The 13,064-nt window shown below is 36.4% G+C and overlaps 2 protein-coding genes across 4 annotated transcripts in view; one reads left to right on the forward strand and one right to left on the reverse strand.

Moving 5' to 3' along the window:
- Positions 1–322, reverse strand: part of SOX6 (SRY-box transcription factor 6) — a 695,707-nt gene extending 695,385 nt beyond the window's left edge. Inside the window, exon 1 of one of the 3 annotated variants that reach the window (XM_045039006.1) lies at positions 184–322. The gene's annotated coding sequence lies outside the window, so the exon portion shown is untranslated. Of the gene's footprint in view, positions 1–49 lie in introns of all 3 variants that reach the window. The other 2 variants (XM_045039005.1, XM_045039007.1) reach the window with 2 other exon arrangements.
- A 70-nt stretch (positions 323–392) lies between these two features.
- CD1H11orf58 (chromosome D1 C11orf58 homolog) lies at positions 393–12,891 on the forward strand. The gene is made up of 5 exons (XM_003993022.6): positions 393–604; positions 5,425–5,508; positions 8,673–8,733; positions 10,334–10,443; positions 11,856–12,891. The coding sequence occupies exons 1-5, from the start codon at positions 542–544 to the stop codon at positions 12,084–12,086; spliced, it is 549 nt and encodes a 182-aa protein (XP_003993071.1). The 5' UTR covers positions 393–541; the 3' UTR covers positions 12,087–12,891.
- Positions 12,892–13,064: the final 173 nt, after the last annotated feature.

A 13,064-nucleotide genomic window follows, 5' to 3' on the forward strand; every position in this document is an offset into this window, starting at 1 on the left:
GTTGCGGGTGGAGGGTATCCGTGAGGATGCAATAATCTCCAAACATTACATTTAAACTTCGGTGCTTAACTATGGCAGACGCTCTGTCAGTAGGGCAGCATCTCATAGTGAAAACCCTCTTTCTGTGGCGACGAAGCCGCTAAGGCTCTTTCTGTGGCAACGAAGCTTTAAACGAACGCTCACCGCCATACCCATCCGCGGGAAAGCTCCCTCCACCAGCCCATGAAGGCGGAGCTTCAGAGGGCACTCCCGCCACACAGCGCGATCTGCGCCGCTGAGCTTCCTGGGAATTGTAGTTTTAGTTGCCCCATCCATCCCGTACGTTCTAGTCGGTATGGATTGAGCCGGAAAACTACAACTGCCAGAGTGCTCCGTAGTGGCGAGTAGCCGCGGCGGTGACGACTGTGGCGGAGAAGGCCTGGAGGGGCTCTGCGTTCTGGAGTGGCGCTGCTTGGGCCCGTGGCAGGTTGCAGGCTGCTGGTGCTGGGGCTGAAGAGAACGGCGAGTGGGTTCGGCGTTGCCCGTCGGGGTCTCCGCAACGATGAGTGCTGCCAGGGAGTCCCATCCGCATGGGGTGAAGCGTTCAGCCTCCCCAGACGACGATGTAAATAACAATGGCGGAGTGGATGAGGGTTGAGGCCTACTAAAGGCTGGGGTAGGCCGGGAAGGGTGGATTAAGCAAGAGGAAGCGTCTGAGGTGGCCCGAAGGGGGAGGGCCGAGGGGGAGGAACCAGAAGAATGACTGGGAAATGTCTCCCTTCCTTAATTGAGTGTCGGAAGGTTTAAGAGGTCTACACCCTAAGAGCCAGAGACCTGCGTAGGAAGGGGGTTCGAGAAAGGAAGTCCTAAGAGGGTCGAGTAGCTTATTTGGGGGCTGATGAAGCTTCTTTGTCGGGCCTTTCTAGTTAGGATAGGGATGGCAGGATCCTCCCTGTTTGAGGTTTAAAATGATCCTGTGACAATGTCAAGATGTGGTGCACGTTTGGACAGATTTTCCGGCCGTTATTACTTTTGCAATGTACTATAAAGAGTAAACGGAAAACAGTATTGAACCGAATATTGTACCAGGGGAGTAATTTCGTACTGACGCATGGTGGCGAGGTCTAAGATGTTAAGACCTAGAAGCCCATTTTGATTTCAGCCACCTTTCTCCCCCACCCCCCAACCCAAAGCTTGTCAGCTTAAATAGCAAACCATTCCTTAAAGTAATCCATTAAATATTTACTGCTATGCCAGGTGTTGGGAATTCAAAAATGAAGGACGGTGCTTGTCCCTAAGTCTTTTTGTATATTTGTCCTGGCTCTTAGCGCAGTGTCATGGAGACTGCAGTAAACGGAAAACTAGGTCCTTCATACAATGAATAAACGCCTTGGGAACGTTGATTGAGAAATTTTGGGGCGCGGGGGGCATCGAAATGCCATTTTTAAGGATGATAAAAGGACGACATCTAGTTTTCTTTCAGTTATTGTTTAAAGCACTATTAATTTCTGAACATGTAGAGTTCTTTATTTCTATAGTGCAGTTCAGTGCTTTCATAATACCTTCCTTGGTGAACCTTTAAAAAGCTCATTAAAGACTACTGTTGTATATAAGTTGTAGCAAATGAGACGATGTTAAGACCCACCCCACTTTGGATGGGTGGTGGTTGGTGTTAAGACTAGAATACCAAGGTCCTTAAATTAAATTTAGCTCTGCAGAAAGATTAGTAATCAGTAAAGATTTGGAGGTGAATAATTACATAATGAGAGATTTTTTCATGTGCCATGTTCTTACCTGCTTCTGGCTTTAGATCTTGTTAATATGGCAGTCCAGTACTTGTCAGGCATTTGTCTAAAGGCATTTGAGTAACCTGGGTGCCATTTTAAAAGCTATTACAGTGTTTTCCTCGTGGTATTTAACTGTGGCACCTGTTTTGCTAGACTCAAACAAACAATCTTTTAGCTTAACAGAAAACTCTTGATGTTAGGTAATTTAGCAAAGTTAAAGGGATTAAGTAATTAACTCTAACAACTTCTGTCTGATGGGATCAAGTTTAAACTAGATGACCTTTAAGATCTTTTCCAATTTTATAGGCATTGTCAGTTGAAGGAGATGGTTATAGTTGCAATTCAGGATTAGGCCCTGCAACTTTAACAGACTCTAAAAATGATTATGTTGCTAATTTTATGTTAAAGTGCAATAGAGTAACTTGTCTTTTGATAGTGTTTTTTTTTTAAGTCAGTTTCTTTCAGGTGAGTATTTTACTGGTAATTGGGAGTTATCTTTAAGTACTTCTTTTAAAAATATTTTAAATGCTGTATACAGAATTTTAAAAATATACTTTTGAAATACATACCTAAATTGTAGAAAATCAATTATAATTAAAGTTGTAGTTGGTCATCAATTTCTAATGAGCATCCATTGCATGTAGAAGATAAAGGTTTTTTTTTTTTTTTTGCCTACTGACCTCACATTAAATGAGGGTAACACATTTTGAGAGATATTAAAAGTAGGTATTAAACATGGAATCCAGCTCTAGGAAAATGCTGACAGTGTTAGAAGTAAATTCTAAGAGTTACTAGCGTATGTATTTAGGAGGAGGTAAATTGACTAATTCTGTACTAAAAGGTTTTAAGGGTAAAGAATTTAAAAATGGCCTCATTGGTTTGAAGAAATGAAAGCTATGTAGGAAGTAGGAGGAGAGGGGAAGTTAATTGTAGTAACTCATGGAGACCCTCTAAGAATCTATCAGGCACCCATGAGCTTTTGAGAATGCAGCATTCGGGCAAGGTACTTGGTGTTGTATGCTAATGTCTTTGAAAGGAAGAACCAGGACTTGATTGGAAAAAACATTAGGATCAGATATTGTAAAGGATAGGATTACTTATGTAAAGACATTGAAGATACTTGCTCTTTTAATAGAAATGGTTCAGAAAAGTTTTGGCTTTTAGACAGTTTTGTTTTTACCTTGATTCCATAACTTTTATAACTGTAGTTCAAAAAGTACTTCCACGTATTCTGTCCCATTTGATCATGTACGATATGATGTGGAAAGAGCAAAAAACTTAAGGCAAGAGGATCAGAGTAAGCAACTTAAGTTTTTAAGTCCCTTTGCCTCAGTGTTCTTATTTATTAAATGGATTCTTGAGAGAATGGAAGTGAACAGTCGTTTGTAAGTTGTAAAACACTATGCAGTTCTCGGGTTTTGTTATTAAGATAGTCTTTTAAAGAAGTTTCTTAATGTAGATAAGGAATGAAAACTAAGAAATTAAATGCCAGGTCCAGGCTCACAGAGAGCAAGTGATGTAGTGAGAATCAGAACTTAAGCTTCACTAGTACTTTGCCTTTTATTTCTTAACTATGTTCAGCCAGAAATAGTTAAGAATTAACTGGCTTATAAAAAGATATGAGTTGTCAGATGGAAAGTAGAGCTCTGCAAGTCAGGTAGCCAAAATCATGAAAGCATATAAGCTCCCAACCAAAAGGAATTTAAAGGACCATCAGTGGGTGTCCATTGTTGTACAAATACTTTAACTCTCATATCCTCAGAGAAATGGTCACCATCATTTCTTTTATATTCTGTAAATCTGCTACAGATAATTCCCAGAAGAATAAAGACAGCAGAAAACAATTTTATTGAAAATTTTAATATGAATGTAAACATAGCAAACCCAAATTTCTGTTACAGTTTCCTGATTTTCGTGACATATTTACCCAAAATGATTAGCAGCCTCTGAATACAGCTAACTGCTTGTCAGTTGTGTGTAAAACTGGAACGTATAATTTCAGATTTTAAATTTCTAATAGATTTTAGTTTTATTATTTGCAGTTCTAGCATTTGCATCATCAAAATACAATACTTGAAGAGTTTAAACCTTTGTGCTCATGATTTTGTGTTGAAAATGGGGGTTTTCATCTTTGCTCCATATTTTTAAACATTTTCATTTTTAGATTATAAACTCAATTACAAAGTTGAATCCAATGAATGTTTTCATTTCCACATTTCTTCCAGTCACCTTTGTATACATATCTGCCTTCAGCACTGTCCAGTTTCAAATGCTATCAAGTAAATTTTGGTTATAAATACCATAAGAGATGAAACAGGTATACATATTTTTAGAAAACCAGGATAGTTCAGGCTCTTATTGCACAGTATTGCAAGATGAAGTCCTCCCTGCTGAATGACTCTTTAGATAAGAGTGCCATATTTTTTTGTCTTTTTTTTTTTTCTTTCTTTTTTTTCCCTTTGTCTCTTGTTGATTCCTGGGTTGGAGAAAAGTCATCTAGTGTTTCATCATCCAAAAATTTATAGTCTAAGAGTTTTGCATATACAGTTAATTTTGCCATTGTTAGTTTAGGGTACACTACCTACCATTTTGCATTCATTTTATTCATCTAATAATTGTGAAATGACTGCTGTCAGTTTGCACTTTTTACCCAGTTGCCATTAGGAGTAGAAGTGAAAAATTTTGGACTCTCAACTCTGTCTGTGACAGCTAGAAGCACACAACAGAGGAGTGATATCTTGAAAGATGATGCAGTACTTTGGACAACATGAGAAAACTCTTCTACCATTTTTCTGTTTTCTTATTTTAGTCATTTTTAGCATAGTTGGCAATAACTAATGAATCATAATGAAATACTTCCTACCTTTGTTTCAAAATGTAGGGAAAAATATGATCACTAGGATTCCGTAATTCTTAGATTCTTAGATTTGACCATTTGATAATTATAGGGTAGAATGAGTTCTACAGTTCTACAGTTCTACAGTTTTTTAAAATAAGTTTTCTGTTCTTCAGAAGACCTTTAGGAAAGAATTGATAAGTCTTAACATATCAATCCTCACAGATAACTAGAACTGCACAAAATAGAAACTGAAAACCTAAAATTGGGTCCATTAGATTCTGATGTTACACTGTTCTTAGAATATCACTAAAGCCCAACTAACTCCAACTAACAACTGTGGCAGCCTCTGGGTTCAAAATCCTAGGTACTCTAGGGCCCTGCAAGGCTTCAAGGTAGTAGGTCTCAAAGTGTGGTTCCCATGTCAACATCAATAGCATCATCTTCACTTAGGAATTTGTTAGAAATGAAATCCTTGAGCCCCACCCCACACTTACTAGATCTAAAATTCCTGGGTTATAGCGTAGTAGTTTGGGTTTTAATACACCCTCCAGGTGATTCTGATAAATGCAGACTTTTGAGAATTCAGAGCTCTGGCTGCAAAAGAACTAAAGGATTCTGCCTTGAGGTAACAGAAAAGGAGTATATTTAAGTTTGAATATGATGTATGTGCTTAACTTCCTAAACAAAAACAGTGAGCCCTGTTTATAGTTAAAAATGACAGGGAGGGGAAAAAAAAAAACTCATTGGGAGTTATGGGTAGACTTTAAATATTTAAGTATTTATTGTGCAAAAAAATTAATTGGCAAATTTCTTTTGCAGCTTGGATCTAGCAATTGGGAAGCAGCAGACTTAGGTAATGAGGAAAGAAAACAAAAGTTCTTGAGACTTATGGGCGCAGGAAAGGTAAGCATCAAACAGTATGTATTTTTTAAAGTCTTTTCTGTGAAAGTAATACCCTTATTTTGTCTGTTGAGTGACCCAGACAATATATTTGGATCTCATTTTCTTGGTCTGCATTATTACTTTTGGCTTTGGGAAACACAGCTGACCTAACCAAACACTTAAAATGTATACTATTTCTGAACCACTTATAGGATTCTCAGTGCCATGGGGCAGTAAGGCTTAGAGATTGAACAGAGAAAAACTTTGGTTTGAGGAGATTGCAGTGGAACAAAGTTTATGATTGGCTATCTGTTAGCCTAATGATTTAATAGAAGGTATTTCTGGGGAGACCAAATGGTAGTCCTTTCATATTTTATAGCTCTTGCCAGCCTTTGACGTAGTAATCAAGCTTTTATCAAAAATTTAATTTTTAAAAAAATTTTTATCGTTTATTCATTTATTTTGAGAGAGAGAGTGCAAGCAGGGGAGGAGTAGAGAGGAGAGAGAGAATCCCAAACAGACTCTGCATTGTCAGCTCAGAACCTGATGTGGAGCTCGTTCTCATGAACTAAGATCATGACCTGAACTGAAATCAAGAGTCAAGACGTGCAACTGAGTGAACCACCAGGTGCCCCCAAAACTTAATTTTTAGAATTTTCAGTATAGTTTGAAATCCCTTTCAGTTTCATTATCACAGTAGGAAATACAAGCCATGGGTGCCAGGAAAACATTAGTGGAGAAAATACCTCTTGTTCCTAGCAATAATTTTTACATGCAAATACAGGTATCTCTAGGTATATATTTTGTATAAGCAAGTAAATTTATTTTCCTAACATTGTCCCAAAAATCTTTGTGCAAACCAAATGTGGATAAAATAAGAAAACTTTTCTCTTTTAAGCTCGTCAACAGGGCGCCTGGGTGGCTCAGTCGGTTAAGTTCGTCAAAACTAAATTCTGCGCTTTGTCTTTATTCATACAGGGATTCATTCATATATTTTACCAACAATTTTTTTTAATCCCCTCATTGTTGATGGACGCTTGGGGTTTTCCACTCTTTGGCTCTTATGAATGGTACTGCTGTGGACCTTTGTCTACAGGTCTGTGTGTGGACACACATTTTTATCTTACTCGTTAACCAACAATTATTGGCTGTCTACTCTGTGCCAGGTACTGTATACTAGGTCTTGGATCACATAGATCATTAACGTGTGTTTAGAGCCTTCATGTACAGGAAACCAGATAATGTAGAATTATAATTGCTGTGAAAGAACTATGCGCATAGTGCTGTGAATCAGCAGACAAGGGTAGCTAACTGCCTCAATGGTACAAGAAAGCATTCCAGAAATAGAATTGGTAAAACGAAGAGGAGTTAGCCAGACTAGAACAATGGGGTTCAGGGTAGGGAGACATCATGCAACACAGTAAGGCCTAAATAAGGATTCATTTGTATAATATCTCATTAATTCAGATTTCTCAACAATTTTGTAATTTATTGGGGTGCCTGGGTGGCTCAGTTGGTAAAGCATCCAACTCTTGATTTTGGCTTAGGTCGTGATCTCACAGTTCATGAGCTCAAACTCCACATTGGGCTCTGTGCTGATGGTGCAGAACCTTCTTTAGATGCTGTCTCCCTCTCTCTGCCCCTCCCCCACTCACATGTATGCTCCCTCCTCCTCAAAAATAAACATTAAATTTTTTTTTTAATTTGTAATGTATCCTAGAAAGTAGTGTGAAGTTACTCTTTTTTTTTTTTCCCCAACGTTTTTATTTATTTTTGGGACAGAGAGAGACAGAGCATGAACGGGGGAGGGGCAGAGAGAGAGGGAGACACAGAATCGGAAACAGGCTCCAGGCTCTGAGCCATCAGCCCAGAGCCCGATGTGGGGCTCGAACTCCCGGACCGCGAGATCGTGACCTGGCTGAAGTCGGACGCTTAACCGACTGCGCCACCCAGGCACCCCAAGTTACTCTTGATTCACGCAAATAAAATATTTGCTAAGAGTATGTAAAGTAATAATTTAGGGGGCATACTCAACCTAGTAGAATGAAAACTCTTCAAGTATTTAGGAAGAATCCCCTAACATAAAGTGTATGAAATTTAGCTACCAGTAGTCAAATATATCTCATTAAAATTGGGGTGGGGGGGGGGAGAACAAATCAAACAATTAAGAAGAAGAAATTTGGCTACTAGTAATTCATTTCTTTAGCATATGTTAAATTCTTTCCTAGAAAGGCCAAGATTGTAGCTTTGATCTTTTATATAGACTGTTTAGATTTATTCTGTTTTGTGGCCACCGAGTATATTTATATTCCTAAGCCTAGCCAGCTACCATGAGTATTTTACTGGTCAGAGGGAGAACCAACTGAAAGTATAAATAGACCAGTGCACTACTGTCCTCATCCTCAAACAACTTGATGCATTATATATTTTCAAATCTTGTTAATGGGGTGTCTTCTGCAATCTAAAGAAGCAGTATATTGAGTCATTGATCTATATGAACTATAAAGAGTGGGTTGTAACTGGTAATTGAGAGTAATTATGTAGCCTGATAATTAGTAATGTTGAATCAGGATTTATTTTTATGTTTTATAGAATTAGATTATTTTAAATTCTGTTCTTTTTGACAGTTTAAGATAGGGTATTTATTGTAGTCAAATAATAGCTGGATATTTGATTGTGATATAGTGATTATTTTTATTTTGTATGCTCTTTGTTTATTATAAGTCTGTCAGTTACTTCATTTTTATCTAGCTAAATAATTTCATTTGTTTTCTCCCTATGAGATGTGCCTAAGGATCAGAAAGAGGAGGTGGGAGTGTTAAAGCAACCCATTAATTGGCCTTTTAGGAAAGAAAATGTTTTTATCGACTCAATTTTTTAGTTTTCTATCCTATTTGAAATTCCAGCATGATCTCAACATACTCTCTACTTCCTTTCTCTGCTCTGTGTATTTGTTTTAATGACACAGCTTCTAACATACTATATATTTGCTTATTGATTTCATTTCCCTTCCTTATCTCTACCTTTGCTAGAATGTAAGTTCTATAAAGCTATGGATCTCAATTTGGTTCTTTTTCTTTGCTGTATCCCAGAAGCCTGGAACAGTGTTGGGCACATAGTAGACACTCATAAATTATTTTAAATTAGTGGTCTCAAATTCTAGTATATTTTCTACTTTCTTACAGAAAGAACATACTGGACGTCTTGTTATAGGAGATCACAAATCAACATCTCACTTCCGAACAGGTAAGAAAGTAAAATATAATTTAAGAAGTAATGCTAGATTTGGAATATGAAATATTTGTATGTATTTCAGGATATTCTGACTTGTATAATTGTATTCGTGGTTAAAATATTAGAATTGGAAATGTATATGTAAACGTGTATATCATGTAACAGTTAGCATATACTTTAGTTTTTAAATATTTGAGAGTATATATCAATGATATTCTAACTAAGAAACTTTTTTCTGTCTTCATTTTTACTGATTTATAACATTTTAATTATAGTGAGGTTTTATGACTCATAATGCCAATTACGGTATGTATTGAATTTATGTATTTTATTTTATAAATTATTTAACATATGGTGTTCTAGTTGGTATATTAAACTGGTTTTGAACTTATTCACTAAGTTTTATTTTGAAATCCTTAAAGAATATAAACTTGTTGCAAAGCCTGAAGAAATTAACTTTTAATTTTAGATAAAAAACCTTTCAAGTAAAAGCCGAAAATGAAGAGTTTGGATTTGAATTCAGGCTGCTGTCAAATGAAATTTTCTCCTACTTAAAATTGACCCTAATCTTGGACATTATTAATAACAGGGCATAATGATCTGGATCATATTTAACAAATCTTCTAGTTAAATTATTTAAATTCACCTTATACTGACCTAGAATATGTAGCACATTTTTGAAAATTAATAGGTGTTTCATTTTTCTAATGTTAAACAATTATTTTAAATTGATTTGCATTGGTAGAAAAGGCAAAAAGAATCCCTGAGCTTTGCAGAATGGAAAACTATTTAACTGCTGCATTTATTCTTTAAAACTGTAGAATTTATGAATAAAAATAATGCAGACACTACCATTTATGATTAAAATGAAATTTCTCATTTACAAATTAAAATGGCATACTCACAAAGCTTTGATGGCATTAGTAATGCTCTAGTTCTTGAGTAGTAAGTTCACAGGTAGTTTAGTATACTGCTTCATAATTTACATAAGCCACAGTATATATAAAAATAATGCATCAAATGGTATGTAATAACAGAATTTTAAAGGAGTTTATGTTGCTTCAGTAAACTGATATGTAACAAAGTAGACCCATTACAGTGTCATTTTACTTATCCATTCTCTGAACAGAGTTGCCTGCCTTTTCATTGTTTCTGTTCAAAGACAGAAGCTTTTGTTTGTTGGTGGTTTTTTGAATGTGGGAGAAAACTCTTTCAAGAAAACAGTTATTTATTAGACTATAAATAAACTAAAACATCTAAGGCCCAAAGTTCTTAGTAATTAGTATTTACAGTATCTGAACTTCAGTTTTGAGACTGTGGGTCTGGGTTTAAGTTCTCACATAAAAAAATATAAGTTCTTCATCTTTTATAAACACTTGTAGTTTAGAGGGTTGGTTACTAAAGAAGTAATCATAAATGCATCTTTCAATTATTTTATGCCTGTTAGGTAACTACCTATGGTATAGAGAAACCTATCCACAAAATTCATTATAAAATTAGTCACAGAGAAATCAGCCCTGAATATAATAGCATCTGTAATATGGGTTTTTTGTGTAATCAAATGTTTTTATTAATTTGACTGAAACATAACCAAAGTACACTGGACATGCAGGGGAAGAAGACAAGAAAATTAATGAAGAACTGGAGTCTCAATATCAGCAAAGTATGGACAGTAAATTATCAGGAAGATATCGACGACATTGTGGACTTGGCTTCAGTGAGGTAGTAATTAACATTTTCTTTAAATGGGAAGATAATTTCTAAATTGATATCTTTATATCTGTTAGGTTACTCTAGCAATTAAGAATCCTATGTAGAGGGGTGCCTGGGTGGCTCAGTCGGTTGAGCGTCCGACTTCAGCTCAGGTCATGATCTCACAGTTCGTGGGTTCGAGCCCCGCGTCAGGCTCTGTGCTGACTGCTCGGAGCCTGGAGCCTGCCTCTGATTCTGTGTCTCCCTCTCTCTTTGCCCCTCCCCTGCTCACGCTCTGTCTCTCTCTGTCTCTCAAAAATAAATAAGTGTAAAAAAATTTGGGGGGAAAAAAAAAAGAATCCTATGTAGAAAGCTTTCTTTATACAGTTACTTAATTTTCTGTATGCCCAAACAGGTCTTTGTAGATAATGGGAAGAGATACTTTTGTGAGTTTTACAAATGTTTTCTGATAGAAGCTTACTGTAAATTCTACTTAGATACATCAGGGCATATCTTTAATAAGCATGAACAACATACAGGTTAGGGGAAGTATTTCCTGTAAATACTAGTTTAGGAGATTCTTTCTCCTTTTTTTTTTTTTCTTTCAATGTTTATTCATTTTTGAGAGAGAGACACACAGTGTGAGCAAGGGAGGGGCAGAGACAGAGGGAGATACAGAATATGAAGCAGGCTCCAGGCTCTGAGCTTTCAGCACAGAGCCCAACGCAGGGCTTAAACCCACAAGCCGTGAGATCATGACCTGAGCCAAAGTTGGACATTTAACCAACTGAGCCACCCACGCGCCCCTCTTTCTCTATTTTCCATGATCCTTATTCATAATATAACTACCAGTTAACTACTCCAAAGTAATATCATACATAAAACATTGATAACTTTTCCACATTTCCATGAGTCAGTGGTTAACTTGCCTTATTTACTTCAAAAAATATTGTTTCAGGAAGATATAATATAGTAGCTTTCAAACTAGAGGGAGGGGAGCAGGTGAGTGGTCTTCAGAGCTGTTTCTTTTTTCTCTCTCTCTCTCTCTCTCTTTTTTTTTTTTTTTTTTTTTTTTTGAGAGAGAGCAGGAATCCTTGCCCAAGCAGGTTCCGTGCCCAATGGAGAGCCCAATGCAGGGTTTGATCTCCCGACTCTGAGATGATGACCTGAGCCAAAATCAATAGTTGGACGTTTAACTGACTGAGCCACTCAGGCCCTCCGTTCAAAGCTGTTTCTTAGAACAAAATCCTAGTTAAGTCCTAATATGTAAAACATGACAATGCTGGAGCTTGGCAGCTCTTGATTATAATAGCAGTCTTAAAACTTGATTTTAATGGCTAGGGAGTGAGCTGTTTTAAGACTGTGACAAAAATTAGGGTCTTTCCCAGTTTTTTGTCCTGGGTAATCGTATTTAAGAAGAGCCTTTTGGTTGATGTTTATAGGTAGAAGATCATGATGGAGAAGGTGATGTGGCTGGAGATGATGATGATGATGATGATTCACCTGATCCTGAAAGTCCAGATGACTCTGAAAGTGATTCAGAGTCAGAGAAAGAAGAATCTGCTGAAGAACTCCAAGCTACTGAGCACCCTGATGAAGTGGAGGATCCCAAAAACAAAAAAGATGCAAAAAGCAACTATAAAATGATGTTTGTTAAATCCAGTGGTTCATAACTCCCAAACACTTAGTCTTTGTATTAAAAGTAAGCCTTATTGTTATAATGCACAGTGGAGGACTGCTTATAGAGCACAGACCTTTGTATTATAATTTTTAAAAAGGCCCTTTTAAATAATTACAAAGAGTGTTTGCTTTCAGATGCCATGGATTACACTTTTATGGGCATGACTATTAACCATTTTTGTAAAGAGTAAGAGTTGTATAAAATAAGAAATAAATACAATACTCAATTTCTTTTCATATTAGCATCATCAAACCTCTAATCTCACCTTTTTACCCCTTCAGATAGTTACGGGGGAGACACTTTTGTGGTAGCTGTTTCATCTTTTTTGTTCCTTCATATTTTTCTCTTATAAGAAGTTTATCTGATACTGTAATGTGTTCATGAAAAATATTCAGTTATTACTTTGTTGTAGTAGAACTATTCATCATGGATATTTCTGCTGCCAATAACAGTCTAAATTGTTTGCAAAAGATTAGGTACTTAGTTTACTCTTCCTGATTCAGCTCTACTCTTTTGGACCAAAGCAACATGAGAGCAAATACTTTCACACTGGTTAAGATGGAGTTGCAACTATCATACATTTTGGAATGCTATGATCCCAAGCAGTCTTTATATAATTTGAATTACATTGTATGTTAGATTTTTGATAAATTTGGCCAATTTTTACAGAAGAAATTATTTCTCTGATTATTTGGTCCTGTTTAGGAATATGTAAAACTGGATTTTTTTTTATGGTAATATGTGACCAAAGTTAATTTTCTTCCTAAGCCCTCAATAAAGAAAAGCAGTTTCCCATATTTGGTTTGTGATACCTTCATCCTCATTATCTAAAAATGAGGAATAGGCTTATTGAAGAAGCTGAAACAAATTCTCTTCATTTTATCCCAATACTATTACCTCGATTATCAAATTACTGGAAAGTAGTATTGCTTTCTGATTTTATTGCTGCTTCTGTGGGAGTAAGAGTAGA

Source organism: Felis catus, chromosome D1 (assembly GCF_018350175.1).
Source record: "Felis catus isolate Fca126 chromosome D1, F.catus_Fca126_mat1.0, whole genome shotgun sequence".
Classification (NCBI taxonomy): Eukaryota; Metazoa; Chordata; class Mammalia; order Carnivora; family Felidae; genus Felis; species Felis catus.